This window comes from Seriola aureovittata, chromosome 3, assembly GCF_021018895.1.
Source record: "Seriola aureovittata isolate HTS-2021-v1 ecotype China chromosome 3, ASM2101889v1, whole genome shotgun sequence".
NCBI lineage: Eukaryota > Metazoa > Chordata > Actinopteri > Carangiformes > Carangidae > Seriola > Seriola aureovittata.
In genome coordinates, this window is record NC_079366.1 from 16,276,440 (window position 1) to 16,291,943 (window position 15,504).

The window sequence follows — 15,504 nt, forward strand, 5'->3', positions numbered from 1 at the left end:
ATTCTTTGTGTTGCATAACATGATAGACATGGATGTCTTTGTTAGGTAACCTAACAGTTGGCAACCATGAGGCATCACCGTGCTGTTCTTATCCTAGCTATGCAAGACTGGTGAGATAGATGTATAGTGTATAGTGTAGTAAAAAGGCCATATAAAGAGATTAATAAAAAAAACTGTAACACACATATATATAAGCCATTTCACAAATTCTGCCTGAAACTCTTCCTCAAGAGAATATCAATATTCAGGTATGCGTGTCAGGTGCTTTACAATATTATTATGAACTTTTGCCTACAGTACTTCTGTGCCGCACTCAGATCTACTTTCACTAGCTCTATGTCAAGACCTAATGGCAGCATCACTCACATCCCAAACTCACAGCCCACCTATAATTGCTCCTCCAGAGTTCACTGTGTGTGTGACATGCCGCCCAAGCTTCACCACAGCCTTTGTAAGGATCTCAAAAGCATGTCACATTGAAGTGCTACTTCACCCCCCACACCCCCTACTCCCACAGAGACACCTGGTGGTACGAAGACACCTCGGGGTGGCAATATTTAACATGGCGATGTTCGTTTTTTCACCCTCCCTCATTTCAGCGTCACCTGCTAACATCGCCCTCCCTGCCCAGGCCCAATTTACTGTCCAGCCATCAAGAGTCTACACACTCAGTGTAGGTCCTGTGGAGTTGTACACACACACACACATTTGACATTTGAGCGATACTGAAGGAACAAAAGGAGGTAACAAGAGTTTTCCTGCAAGAAACTGGGATTATTTTTGGAGTATATTTTTTATGTTTTCTCTGACAACATGGAGTACTGCCTTTTGAAAGGATTCCTGCTGGTTTTGTCGATACAACACTGCACATCTGAAGGTACGGTGGCGTTATGGAAATAGGTTTGATTATCTATGTGATGATATTTTTGTATGACACCATACGTGATATGATGTAATGTGTGTATAACTATGCTCCACCTATCTTTGTATTTTGAATCAGTGAATAAATGACTGAAGGAGCGATGGAAAAAATAGAATTAATTAATGCATCAATGGTATAATCAATCAACCAATGTTAAGGACCCTGAATGTCACCAGATTTTTCATGTAGTGGCATATATAGCATCATAATCAAACAAGCCGTGACAACAATCCTTGGTCCTGCTCCTTGAATGGTTAACTTTCCTCCATCATCGGTATCTATATAACACATAGCAGCACCAACTGTATATGTTTGTTGGGTGTGTACAGCTGCTACAACCCACCAAAAATGTTTAATACTTCCACCCTAGATCTATCAACCTCCATCCAATCCTCCACGGTGGTCACCCTCCAAGATGGCCAGACCTTACCCCAGGAACCAGAGCTGCCCCCTGCAGAGGTGGTGCCAGTAGTGGCCCCTCCGAGCCTGAAGGAGGTGCAGCAGGCTGTACAGGAGGCCTCAGAGCAGGTAGAAGGTCGTGGGGCAGAGGAAGTGTTGAAGGAGCTGCTGGAGAGGGTGGTAGGGGCAGCTCTGGGGCAGGTGGAAGGAAGGAGTGAAGTGAAAGCAGATGAGGGAGCAGTGAAGGAAACAGTTGAGGAGGATGCACTGAGGACTGAAGAAGGGGAGGCTGAAACTGACACAGAGGCAGAGGTGTCGGAGCAGGCAGTGGAGAAAGAGGTGGTGGAGGGTGAAGATATGGGCATTAAGGGAGGAGACACTGGTGGTGAAGAGGAGCAGGAGGTAGCAGAGGTGGATACACTTGATGATGAAGCTGAAGAGGGGAAAGAAGTTGCTGAGAGGGAGGGGGAAACAGCAGCTGGATCTGTGGAGGAGACCACAGCAGGTGTAGAAACTGTAGGCAGAGAAGCAGATGGAGTCGAGGTTATCGATGAGTCTCTAGACGCTGAAGTCAGTCAGGAGGTTGCAGGGGAAACAGTAGCTGCCTTAGAAGAGACAGGAGGGGATTCGGGAGTAGAAAAGGTAGGGATGGGGGACAACAATGAGCAGGTTGTGTTGTCAGAAGAAAAAAGAACAGCTGAAACAGAAGCACAGGAGGCAGAGGAAACTCCAGCTGTTGTGGAGGTGGCAGTGGGCGGAGAGCCAGAGATGGAGAAAGTGGAAGAGTCAGACCGTAGTCTGGCTGTGGCTGATGTAGAGCAGATAGCAGATGTATGGGGAAAGGAAGATACAAGGGAGGAAGAAACTCAAGTAGATAAATTAGAAGGTGAGGCGACAGTACTGCCTTCTCATCATTATGAGACAGAAACCACACAAACTGTAGCAGGAGAGCAGGTAGAGGAGGAGGAGGAGGAAGAAGAGGTAAACATAGTGAAGGACACAGAAGGACCAGAAGTAGAGGACGAACAAGGCCGTTTAGTGGTGGAGGGAGGAGTTGCTGAGGAGGTAGAAGCAGAAGGTGCAGATGTGGGGGAGGCAGCAGGAGGTGAAAGAGATGGAGAGAGTGAAATAATGGAGGAATCAGTGGCATTGGTGAATGAGGGGGGTGACCAACAAGCAGGCGAAGAGGAGCAGGTTGCTCTGGAGACCTCACATGGCAGTGAAACAGAGCATCAAGGTGAGATATTCCAATAGGTAGAGTTGCAAACCAGCAGTAAATGTACTGTACTGGACACTGAAACCAGGCACAAAGAAATTAGGCCTCGGTGCAGTGGCCTGAAACCTCAAAATTCCGAACAAATCCAAATCTTTTAGTCAACTTGTTTATCCTTTCGTTAATGAGCTCCAAATTTTAGCTGCACCATTCACTTTACCATCAGTACACCCTTATGTATTAGCTGTTTGAAATGTTGAATATGTAAAAGCTGTTCATAATTTGGGTCACAAAAACTCCAAACTGCAATGGTATATGTCTTTAAACATTCAGTTGCATTAGACTCAGCAGCTTTGGTTAAGCTTGCATTGTTTGCATCTTAACCTACTTTAGGAGGGAAAAGCTCTTAAATGCAGATTAGAAGCTCCTTTAATACATTTTACAATAATATTGGTTGCCAGCCCATGTCCTGAAGAACTAAGGTGAAAACATTCAACGTTAGCTGCTCCTGTAGTTCCAGGTTTGCAATTTGGTTGGAAAATGAGCAAGGTTTTAAAATGTTTTCAGTGTCAGAAACAAGCATTAAGAGAAAACACTTGAGAAAATGTTTACTCAGAATATCTTGACATGAACATTAATGATTTATGAGGGGAAACTTCTAAAATTGTCTTAAAGCCCCAAGATTATTGTGACACATGCAAAGACTGATACACATTCTGCACTGAAAATTATACTATGAGTTAGCTCACAAATGCTTACAAATCATGACCCACCTACTACTCTCAGCCACAGCACATCTACGCATTATTCAACATTCCATAGATACACTCGACAAACCCTAAACCTTGGCCTCTTGGCTTCATTTTCATGTGTGTGTGACATACCAAACCCCTCTTCTAGAAGTGCTGGTGATCTCTGCCCCAGAGCCTGACGATGATGCTGAAGCCTCGATAGAGCAGAGCTTTGAGAACCTGACTCCCACCCCAAGCCCATCCTTTGGTGGGGTGGAGACAGGAGAAAATGCCCTCAGTGATGAGATATCCAACCGTGGCAATGAGATCATCACCCCAACCAATGACCTTTTGCCAAACAACCCTGTTGTAGCCCAACCTACACTGGATAATTTTGTGAAGGATGCTCTAGCCAAGCCATCTCAGGGAGAGGGAGAGGAACCAGGGGAAGCCAATGGGCTGGTGGAAGATACAGCTGGAGCCAAAGGTAAAAATGTAATGAAAACATTAAGTAAATGTAGAAAAAATGTGGGGGAAATTCAACTCTTTTTCAAAACAAACTTAATATGTACTCTAATTCTCAAGTGCAGTTTCAGAACTGCATCTTAGGCTACAAATGGGTCTGGTTATATATTATAGCAGACTTTCTGCAGCTTAACACTTGGGTAGAGGAAAGAATAAGAAAACAGATCATGATGATGACTCTGCCAACTAAACATGCAGATGGCCAAGTTGATGCTGTTCAATTTGAATAAACAGTGGAGCGAACCAACTACTACACACTCTGGTGGGTGAAGACCAGAAAGTTGGGACCATCCTGTCGCTATAAAGTGCACTAACAGCAACTTCACTAAAATATTGACTTTATACTCTTTCTGTGCCTCTATGCATCACACACACTCCTTTGAGCTGGTGTAATTGAAAACTGTTGGAGGGTAGACTGTAAAATGACAGTACAAAAGGAGAAAAATAAAAAAGTTGGGTTTTTTTTTATGGAAAACTGTAACGTGATCTAGGAAAGCAGATGGGATGTTGGAGTCCAGCTTCCTTTTTGTGCAGTTAAGGGACAGTTGATTTATTTGTAGCAAAGATTCCATGTTTTTCATGGCTAACTTAGTGTATATTGACCCAATCCAATGCCTCCTCTTCCTCTGCTCTCTGCCTTAATGTATCTGTTTAGAAACAAGTGAGCTGGGTCTGGAGGCATGGAAGATCGGGGCCATTTCTGCTGCAGTCTTCCTGGTTTTGGAGACGGCTGTCATCATTATCTATATCCTCAAATGTCGTAACAAAAACAGGTAGGTAGCAGTGACTTCTGTGTGCTTAATCTCCAGGAAAACTTATTCAAAAAAAAAAAAAAAGTTGTCTTGTAGCCAAAAATTTCCTGGTGATCCGAAAGTACACTCCAAATGTGTTTTACTTAACACTGCTCATCTTCCAGCTAATATTACTTCCTGTAGCCTGCCATCCATTTTCATAATTTGGGAAGGCTGAGCCTCATACAAAAATAGATTTCCATTATAACCCTAATCTTACTGTGCTGTTGCATGAATTTGTGTTCTGGCTCTGTCTTTGTAAAGCAGACTCTTTTCCTGTCTTTATATTTTATGAATAGGAATCAAAATAATACTTAGAGAAGAAGCACCAGGATGTGGCTGGTACTAGTGTGATTTCAGACTAATAGCTGCTGAAATAAGCCATCTGATTGCTAGCTATAGTATCAACAGTGCTACAATCACAGATGGGACTGTGCATGATTGCTTCTGATGTTGCCCGAGCTGCAGCTAACATTTCTGCACTGATAGATGATGAAATGAAGAGACTGTGCCCAGTATTGTTCTCTCTGTTCATAAAAAAGTGAACGGTCTTTCATCAGTTATGTACTGTACTAGTTTTATTATTTTTCCACATGGCCCAGTGCAACAAGCAGTTCATTTGTAGAGAGGCAGCAGTAAGCAACAACAGTAATATCTGAGATTCTGTGTGTCCTGTTTGTGTATGTGTGTATGCAGTACCCCGGCTCCTCAGCGAACATGTGAGGAAGGGTGTGTTGAACCAGAGGCAACTACAGGAGGGGACTGCAGTGACGACACACTGCCTGCAAGCAATGGGGACACTCAACAGTATGTTCACATTTGAAAATTTTTATAGTGGTGGCATACATAAGTGCAGACGCTACATATACATACAGATAGGTTACAAATGAAAGGAAAAAAACAACATAAAGTGGAAATCTATCACACTGGTCTAAACTCTTCCACGGATGTTCAGTTGAGTAGAGTGCAGAGACCATAGACATATATGACTCACTTTCATTCATTTTCATACTCCTGAAACCATTCAATTATCCAGACAAAACATCTGCATAATGTCCTGATAGCTCCTGATAAATTCAATAAAGCAAAGTTGAAGATCTCATATGACTTCATAACAGATCAAACCTGATAAGGAAAAAGATTTCTAAATATTTCTCTGTTAAATTTATTTGGAGCTAGAAATAATGTGCAGGTCTTTTGTCTGATTTAAACCATGTCAACATGATCCCCCTGAACTGAGAGAGTACCTCTCTGCTAGGCTCTTATCTTCTCTCTCCCAGATTTCTACACTCTATTTTCTACTACCACCAAACTGACTTCTACAACATCAGTCTCCTTGTCATTAACACTAGCCAGATGTCAGCCCAATGTTAGCTGACTAAATGTGGTGCACTGACCTGGAAACTTGTGGTTCATAGGAACTACCAGTTGTGTGCTTCTCAGCTGATTCCCTCCTGGCTATTTTGTAAGTTATGCGCTCAGGAGGCTGCTCACTGCGTCACATGAGCGTTTGAGTCCCGTGAACCCAGAGCATTAATGGGTAATGCTGCTATTTTTCTTAATCAGACTACCAGGCTTGGATCAATAATAAGCCAAAGGTGCATGTGTGAGTGAATGCATGTGTGTGTGGGGGGCATGTGAAAGTATGGGGTGAGGGTTTGTGTAAAAAATGCTAAATAAAAGAAAAGACAGAAGTCAAGACAGAGATAGAAAGTCTGTGTATAGAAACAAAATGTGCACACACAAAGTTGCACGTATGTGATCCTATGAGTGCGCGTCTGTTACTTGTGCAAGTGTGCAAGACACAAAGAACTCTGATGTGTGCCGAGCACAGACGATACAAAGCAACGCTGAATTATTAAACAGTAGACAGAGTCATCTTGAAATGTGTCCTTGTTAAGAGACTTTATAGAAGCAGTGACAATCCCGTTGTCATTGGAAGAGGGAATCACTAAAACCACTGCCAACAAACAACAAAAGTCACTTTTAGAATACTATCTGAAAGTCACTTCTTCAGTAGCAGTATCATCTGAACAATAAAGGCACAAAGCTGCTGCTCCTTGTGCATATGAGGACGCCAGAAGCCATGGTGCACAGCGAGCAAATTCAATGAGTGCATATAAACTGGAGGCTAAGATAAAAGCGATACAGAGCGCATGCACATTTGGAACCTAAAACTTCAACCTTTCCTGATACACGATACATTTCAACAATTAAGGTGAACAGCAGGTTCTAATGGAACCAACAATATCAGTATTTTAATATTGGCTACTCAGAAATATATTGAACTTGGTGAGCAGTATTTACATGGCTAAATCACAAGGAAGGTCTGCTACACAGTCCTGAGGCAGGCCAGCTGAACTTCCATTCCATTGGCCATTTAATCTATTCATTTCTTAATTATACAAAATGTGATTGTAGTCTCTTTTAGACAAGATCTCAATGAAAACAACCGGTAGTATGAAATCTGATGCCGAAAATCTACCCAGGAACTGAAGCTGCTGGATATTTTTGCTTTATTTCCTGTATTAATGACCACTAGCTCGCCAGCCTTAACCGGCTACACTGGTGTCTGTCACTCTACCCTCTCTACTTGCAACACGTTGGGTGCACATGTATGGGTGCATGTGCATGGATCAACTGTCTGCGCCCATGCATGTGCAAACAGCAAGAAAGTGAAATGACACGAAGATGGCACTTTGGATACCCTTCAGGGTAAATCAACTAGGGCATGTGAAAATGTATTCAGCACTTTTAGCAATTCTTTCAGCCAGGACAGTGTCACCTGCAATTAGTCAATAATGTCAAGTGATCTATTTATATCTGGGTGTGTCATTACCTCCCAGCGCATCTCCCCTCACCACAGTTTGTAAGCTTCTCCATCTGGTGTGGAAGTCATTAAATAAACAGACCTTGCAGTGAGAATATTAGCATTTACTCGCAGCGGCATTATCAACAGCAGTTCGACAGCCATTATGAACACACCTAATTAAGTTTTGCTTGAATTTCTCTGGTACCTCACGTGTCCCATAAGAATGACCCTGTCTTTGTGTTCATGTAAAACAAAGATTAGGATCAAATAGCTTCTATTGAATGCACTCTCAGTGATTACTCTTGCTATTAAAAAAACTCTGTCTTTTCCCTTCCTGCAATTTAGCCACTACAGCTTTTAAATCTCTGCCAACTGACCTACTGTCCTCTCTACCAGGATAGCAGCACTTGACCCATCTGATGTGGCTTCAACTCTGGGCCAAAACAAAGAGAAGCATGAAGAGGAACATGCAAAAGCCATGTCAGACCTCCCGCCCAGCTCCACAGAGGAATTGGCCAACACTGGACCAGGACCAGACTCCTCACAAGACCTCAGGACTTCCATTCTCTAGGGGGTCCAACTGTTTGTGTATTCCTACTGTATCAAATAACACCCAAAAAGCCACTCTTCACCCCTGCACCCAATCCTAATTTACCCTGACACCCAGTGAATTATCCTGTCTCAAACCCTGATCCAACACAGACTGCCTTGGAGTCCGACTGTAATAACTACTGTATATGTAACACATTTGTATTTGATGTGTATGACTGTATGTCTGTCTGTGCGAGTATATGTGGAAATTGAAAGAAAGAGATACTGTAACACATTTGGCATCTGTGAATGTGTGGAAGCAAAAATTCTCTGTGCATGTATGCGAGTGTAAATGTGATAAAAAGTGTTATGAATCTAGTTTGATGTCTGTACTCTCTTTAGACTAGAAAGAGCTTGTTAAGAAATGTTTTTCATACTGACCACATCAGTGAAGCTGAACAAAGCTGTTAAAAACCATGTAAAAAAGGGGCAGCGGGCATGAACAATTTTCCCATTTTATCAGCAGTTCAGTATGATTTATTCACTGTGCTCTGACAGAACCATAGAGTGCCACATCTGCACAGTCTCATTAAAATGTACAACATTAGCCTACAAGAAAAAAAATAGATTTTTAATTACTGAGATGACGTTTAAAACTTGATTTGATTTTTATTCCACATAACTCCTGACCTTTGTATCATCATTTGTGATTTGAAAGTACCAAATTAAAATGATAATATTGAATGTGTGCTTTTCTTTTGCCTCCCAGTATGGATTTTCCTCTAGTTGCTCTGCAGGGTACGGTGTAAATGTTTGCTAATTTAAGCACCCAAATTAAGTAATTATAGGGAACAAATGACTAATTTGTGTGCACAAATTATCAAGAATTTTCCCCCAGACACCTGTCTGCCTCCACAGATAACAAACTATTACCATGTTTTTACTTGGCTGACAGTGAGTAAATTCACTCAAGTATGACTTCAGCATGAATGCTATCTCACAGTCAAGTCTTTTATTGTGTGAGTGACCACACAGACTGGCGTCATTTGGGTTATGATCACAAGGCATGTGAATGAGTGTTTGAGAAAGCGCTTGAACCCTCAAGTGTATCCATGTGTACTGTGTACTGTGCACTGTGCATGTGCACGCACGTGTGTGTGTGTGTGTGTGTATGTGCATGTATGTGTGTGTGTGTGTGGGTGCTTACACAAGCTCCAGAGAGGTCTGGTCATGCGCTCGATAGCTATTTAAGCCAGGAGAGGGGAATGGGCCGACTCTTGGGGGGATACAGTTCTGCAGACAGAGAGGAGCAGCATGCACAGTCAGAGGTAGGGGCAACACATTACACCGATGCTTTTTCACAGAATGCACTGCAGAATACAATGAGTCTTGCAACTCACAGTGTGAGTAGCTGCTTCAGTACCATTTACAATCTCAAAGTGAGCATCGGGCTATTGTACAGTTCAGCTATTGGCAAAATTAGTTTTATTTGAGATGATATAAAACAGATTCCCACAAAACAACCAATGTTGCACTGGCTGAGTATTATTATATTCCTAACAAAGGCACTGCATTCAATCATTTATAATACACAGCATTTCTGCAAAAGTGCAACATGCAAAACGCAGTTTTTTTTTTTTTTTTTTAATTGGTAACTTTACTTGGGTGGTTGTTATCACTATTCTGCTGTAAAATAACGGCTCCTGACAAATTATTAGTCTCCTCTCATTCTTCCCTAATCAACAGGCTTCAAAAGACAAGCAAATCTAACTACAAAAATGGTTGAAGCAAACCATTTCTTGCCATCTATTGTTGAAAGCTTTTCTGAACTTGTAAGAGTTGAAAGCTAATGGCTTTGTGAATTATGAATAATGACTCGTACTGCCTGCAGGGGCGTGTAAGAAGTTTCAGAATAATGTTAAGAAAACTGGCTGTATTCAATTTTTTTTTTTTGTCTTGATCTTACCAAATGTGTGCTGGGATAGGCTCCAGCCCCTTACAACCCCGAACATGATAAGTGGTTTAGAAAAAGATGGGTGGATGGATGGATGGATGTAAAACAATAATTCTCAAGATGTAAAATGTGTCTACTTTCTCAATGTGTTTCTAAAATTCCTAACCTATTCATCGCCCTAAAATTAACTCCCTTCTTTCACCTTCCTTATTTCTGGATTTTGATAGCATGTGGAGAGCTGGTCTCCTGGCGGTGACCCTAGGTGCCACCCTAACGCTGGCCCAGTTCCCCCGGGACTGCATTACCCCAGAGGGGCTGCGGAGTGGCCAGTGCTGCCCGTCCATTACAGGGGCGGCAGGGGACGAATGTGGTTCCAGCACAGGAAGGGGTCAGTGTGTGTCCATCGCAGCAGACAACCGCCGCCACGGACCCCAGTACCCTTATGCTGGCCGAGATGACAGAGAGAGGTGGCCGCTGAGATTTTTCAACCGCACGTGCCAGTGTAATGGGAATTTCAGTGGCTATAACTGTGGGCAATGCCGACATGGGTTAACTGGACCAAACTGTGATCAGAGGATCTCTGTGGGTAAGAGAATGAATGCTGTCTAAACTCAGCACTGGCGACCTAAAAATTCAGTCCTAAAAAGTATATCTCCGACTGCACCCTTAAAGATCTCAGTGGGCCTCAAAAACGTAGGAAAATACATCAGCCAAAGGAATGAAGGCTACATTTATTGTTGGCCAAAAGAAATGCCTGTTAATTTTTAATAACATTTTCCTCTCTTCCCTGTTCCTTCGTTCCCCACACCTCAACAACCCCATATTCTCACTCTCCCTGCCTTCCTGTCTTCATCTACTCCATTAACCTCACTCCAGTGAGGAGGAATATCATGCAGATGAGCACATCTGAGAAGCAGGCATTTGTGAACGCTCTAGACCAAGCTAAGAGGACTGTCCACCCTGACCTGGTCATCTGTACAAGACGGTACCCAAGCATTTTTAACAGTTACATAATTCCAACTATTCTGTATAGTCTTAATTGTAATTTTAAAAAATGCTAAAGAATACTTAAAAATTGATTTAACGACCTAATTTCAAAGGGGGATTGATCTTCACTCAGCCAGTCTTTGCTCTTGAATCACGACTGAGGAACAAACAGCCGAGCTTTGCCCGAGGACCCGCAGGCTCAGTCTAGCTGAATCTGGCAGTTGAAAGCTCAGTAATATAGCTATGGGTGAACCCATGCTGTGTTTTGAAAATTATCAGTTAAAATCATGAAAATTTCTCATGGCAGCTTTCTTTTTAAGCTGCAGGTAGAAGAGCAAATTATCAGTTTAGCCGGGAGTAAGGGGATTTATAGTCTTCTAAGTAACAGCACATAAATCTGTGAATAACCTCCTTCCAAATCAGCTGAGGGTTGTAGTAGATTCATTTTTGAAGTAGTTCTCAGAAGCCCTTTTAACCTCCTAGTCAAAAAATTTAATTTTTCCTGTATTAATAACCACGCCCAGGTTTTTAGCTACAGTCCCCCTAGGCAACTTCATGCAGAAATAAAACGTACATAGTCTCTATCAATTTGTAATTCACCTATATCCTCTCAAATCAATGGATGTTATTACAAGGACATCTAAGAGCAGTGTGGAGGCAAAATAAACAAGGTGACATGTCTTCCATTCCTCTTTAGGTACCAGGAGGTGTTTGGGCCTGATGGCAACACGCCCCAGTTTGAGAACATCACCATTTACAACTACTTTGTTTGGAGCCACTACTTCTCTGTCAGTAAAACCTACCTGGGGCCAGGCCAGACCAGTTTTGGAGGTGTAGACTTCTCCCACGAGGGCCCGGGTTTTGTCACCTGGCACCGTTTTCATCTGCTGCAACTGGAGAGAGACATGCAGGTGAGTACAGAGAAGGGAAGGGAGGGGGACGGTGGAAAGAAAAAGAGGGAAGGAGAGGAGGCTTTTGGGCTGATGAAGGAAGTGAAGAGGAAAGGAAAGAGTTTGGGGATCTGAAGAGATGGAGTGGAAAGCTATCCTAGAGGAGAATGGGGAGCAGGGAGGGAGGAGAACAGACAGAGGTAAGAGAGAAATATACTGAGGTGGAAAGTGGGAGGAAAATGGTATGAAAAAGTGACAAGTGCGCAAGTGCGTTTAAAGCGCAAAGAAAGTGAGAAGGAGCTAGAAATGTCTCTTTACACACACACACACACACACACACACACACACACACACACACATACACACACACCAGTCAATCCAGCCACTAACACCTGCCTTCTTCCATCTATTATTCCATCTGTGCAGGACATGCTGGGTGACCCCACCTTCGCCCTGCCCTACTGGAACTTTGCCATCGGAGGCAGCGAGTGCGACATCTGCACTGACGACCTGCTGGGAGCCAGGAGCACCTTTGATATGAACTCGATCAGCTCTAACTCCGTGTTCTCCCAGTGGAGGGTCATCTGTGAGAGTGTGGATGACTACGACTCTTTGGGCACCATCTGCAACAGTGAGCACAGTCGCAGAAACACACACACTATATCTCAACTCTGCAAGAGAGCGGTGCTGATATACAACATAGTCTCGGCTGCATCAGAAAAGAGGGCAAAGAGCTCATAAAGAGAGCATGTAGAACATAAGCTGCTATAAATAACACCACACAGCTGTTGTGCTGCATTAGATATTGCTCGATATTAGTTTAGTTGAAACTACTCTACTTGTTAAACACTGCCTTCTGAGTTACTGCGTGCTTCTTAAAACCCTGGATTTTGAAACATTTTCTGATTTAGTGACCCTAATTTCTCTACAGCAGACATCAGTACATACTGTAGTTTTTCAAGTGTTAATTCCCAATGGGTCAGGAGGTTTAGACTGGAATAAGAGAACTCTGTGTAACACTGTGGTAAGCTAGACTTTAGGTGATCAGATTTGCAGGGATTGGCTCTTATTCCACAGTGGCACCAGATTACTACCCTAAATCACTACATTTCCTTCTGTTTTCAAATAAAACACATTCATACAGTATTTTCTTTTCATGTGGAATTGTGGAATAATTAAGAATGTCAATCCGCTCTACTACAAACACATGAAAGGTCCTCCGCTTGGAATAACTTGCATATGCATAAGGAAAACGGCTGAGGAAATTCAGTAACAGGTAGAACATGTGAGTGGCCAACGTGCGAGCGATCTGTCTCATTAATCCCCTTGGAGAGTCACGACAGGCCTGGTATTTCCTGCGTCAACAAGCAACATCACCTTAAATGGGTTGGGGGGGTGCTTCATTTGTGCATGTGCTTGTTGAAGACAGGAATCTAGCAGTCTACTGGTTCCTTTGATCTAAGGGAATAGTCTTCAAACAGACAGACAACTCAGTTATGTAGCCTTCTGTTTATGTGCCCATGCGTGTGTGTGTAGGAGAGAAAGCACAAAAAAAAAAAAAGATCACGCATGCAGGAGAAAAAAAAAACAAAAAACTTCTGTTCAGTCACAAAGCTCCCACTCACTACTGTTGACTTTTAGTGAATAATTAAAATAGAAAACTGCCATCCTGTCATGTTTAAGGCTGATTAAACTAGTCTACTCTCCCACATAGAATTAGAAAGTGGTTAAATAATACAACATTTCTAATCATCTTTCTTTCCATTTCTGTGGGGACCACTGGCCTAAATCTGAAACACATTCTCAATGCCCCACTAACCAAAAAAAAAAAAGTCACTGTTGAAGTTATCCTCTGTCTGAGTGCAGAGGTAATTATATTTTTACTTCAGTTAGATAATACCAGCTCTGGTTCTGTCTTTATCACCCAGACACGGAAACCAGTCCCATCAGGAGGAACCCAGCCGGCAACGTGGCACGGCCCATGGTGCAAAGGCTGCCGCAGCCCCAGGATGTGTTGGACTGTCTGGAGCTCAACACGTTCGACACTCCTCCTTACTACTCAACCTCCTCTGAGAGCTTCAGGAACACCATTGAAGGTGCACAGTCATGCTTCAAGGGGTCAGAATCAAAGCAACACTTAACATCCTCCCATCAACCAAAGGGGGCTATTCAAGTCTCAGCTCACAAGTACAGAGCTGCTGAAGTGCTGCGTGACTGCACAGATACAAAACACAATGCCTGAAACATACACACAAACTAGATCCTCTACCCACATGCACATATGGTTAGATCCAATACAGCATTTGTTGCTCCTAATTTTGGTAAATCAGTGCTTTCATTTAATGGCTTTGTTGTTCTGTTTTTTCTAGGCTACAGTGCCCCACAGGGGATGTACGACCCGGTGATCCGCAGCCTCCACAACCTCGCCCACCTCTTCCTCAACGGGACAGGTGGACAGACTCACCTGTCACCCAATGATCCCATCTTTGTCCTGCTGCACACCTTCACCGATGCAGTCTTTGACGAGTGGCTCCGCAGGCACCAACCAGGTATTCACAGACTGAACTAGGTGCAGATACAGAAACGTGACTCACTCTGAAGGATAAATAGATGGGTAAACCTATTTGTCTCATCTTGCAGGTGAAATAGTGTACCCTGAGGAGAACGCACCGATTGGACATAACCGCAGGTTCAACATGGTTCCTTTTTGGCCCCCTGTCACCAATGCTGAGATGTTTGTCTCTGCCCCAGAAAATCTAGGATACTCCTATGAGGTCCAGTGGCCATGTGAGTTGCAGCACACATTCACACACGCACATACACACACCAAAATAACCATACCCAAATACCTCAATTGACATCCCTTCTTTTTCCATAGCTCGTGCCTACACCCTGTCTGAGATCATCACCATAGCTATTGTTGCGGCAGTGCTGGTGCTGGCAGTGGTGGGCGGTGTCATCGCCTGTGCTGTACGCGCCCGTTCCTACCGCTCAGCTGAGGCCTTAGAGCCACTGCTCGGAGAAACTTTCCGACGCTACTCAGAGGACGAGCGGAGGTTGGACAAATCACAGTCTGTTGTCTAAATCTATGCCTTTCTAGAGAGGCCTTAACATTTGCGTTTGTGTAACTTTTTTTTTTTTTTTTTTTTTTTTTAAATACTCCCACTTCTTTTAATAAAGGTGAACTGGTTTCAAACCCAGACCCTGTGTCAGTGTGATCATATTTACTATAAACTGCGGGGCTGCCTGAGTTTTTGTTTGACACATATAGAGAAACAGATCAAGTTGTAACCAAGATCTCTGACAGCCTAGAGCAGCTCAGTTTATAGTGAATCGGCAAGAAGATACAAGTATTCATTTACTGGCCTTTTTAACTGTACTGGATATTTAAATTCAATGATGACTCTTGACATGATCTTATACTCTAAAAGATAATTTCTCCCTTTCACTTTCATTTCCTCAGCTCCCAGCTACATGAATCATGATGCTTCTATATTCATGCAGATAAGAGTGAATTATATGCTGTAACTGTATGAACAGACCACAGACAGATCTTAATACTAGAGGCCTTTTTCTGCAGGAGCAAATTTGCTTGTCTGAAGCCTCAGGCTAACAAGCAAAACACACCACTTGTATGTTGCCTCTAACCGATGAGTCAGATCAAGTCCATGCAAATTTCCATATGTTCATAACAGCACACACACTGCCCTCATGTGGATACAACATGTTACTGCAACATGATTCAATTA

The 15,504-nt window shown here is 42.9% G+C and overlaps 1 protein-coding gene across 1 annotated transcript; it reads left to right on the forward strand.

Moving 5' to 3' along the window:
* The first annotated feature begins 9,238 nt into the window (after positions 1-9,238).
* On the forward strand, positions 9,239-15,287 carry tyrp1b (tyrosinase-related protein 1b). Its single transcript, XM_056369818.1, has 9 exons — positions 9,239-9,252; positions 10,106-10,464; positions 10,755-10,863; positions 11,563-11,776; positions 12,182-12,386; positions 13,684-13,851; positions 14,125-14,304; positions 14,396-14,542; positions 14,634-15,287. The coding sequence occupies exons 1-9, from the start codon at positions 9,239-9,241 to the stop codon at positions 14,837-14,839; spliced, it is 1,602 nt and encodes a 533-aa protein (XP_056225793.1). The 3' UTR covers positions 14,840-15,287.
* Positions 15,288-15,504: the final 217 nt, after the last annotated feature.

Bases quoted from the DNA above. Each gene is read 5' to 3' on its own strand.
- tyrp1b (XM_056369818.1), top strand. The intron at 10,465-10,754 runs GTAAGAGAATGA...ACCTCACTCCAG, and splicing joins TGATCAGAGGATCTCTGTGG to TGAGGAGGAATATCATGCAG. The intron at 14,543-14,633 runs GTGAGTTGCAGC...CTTTTTCCATAG, and splicing joins CTATGAGGTCCAGTGGCCAT to CTCGTGCCTACACCCTGTCT.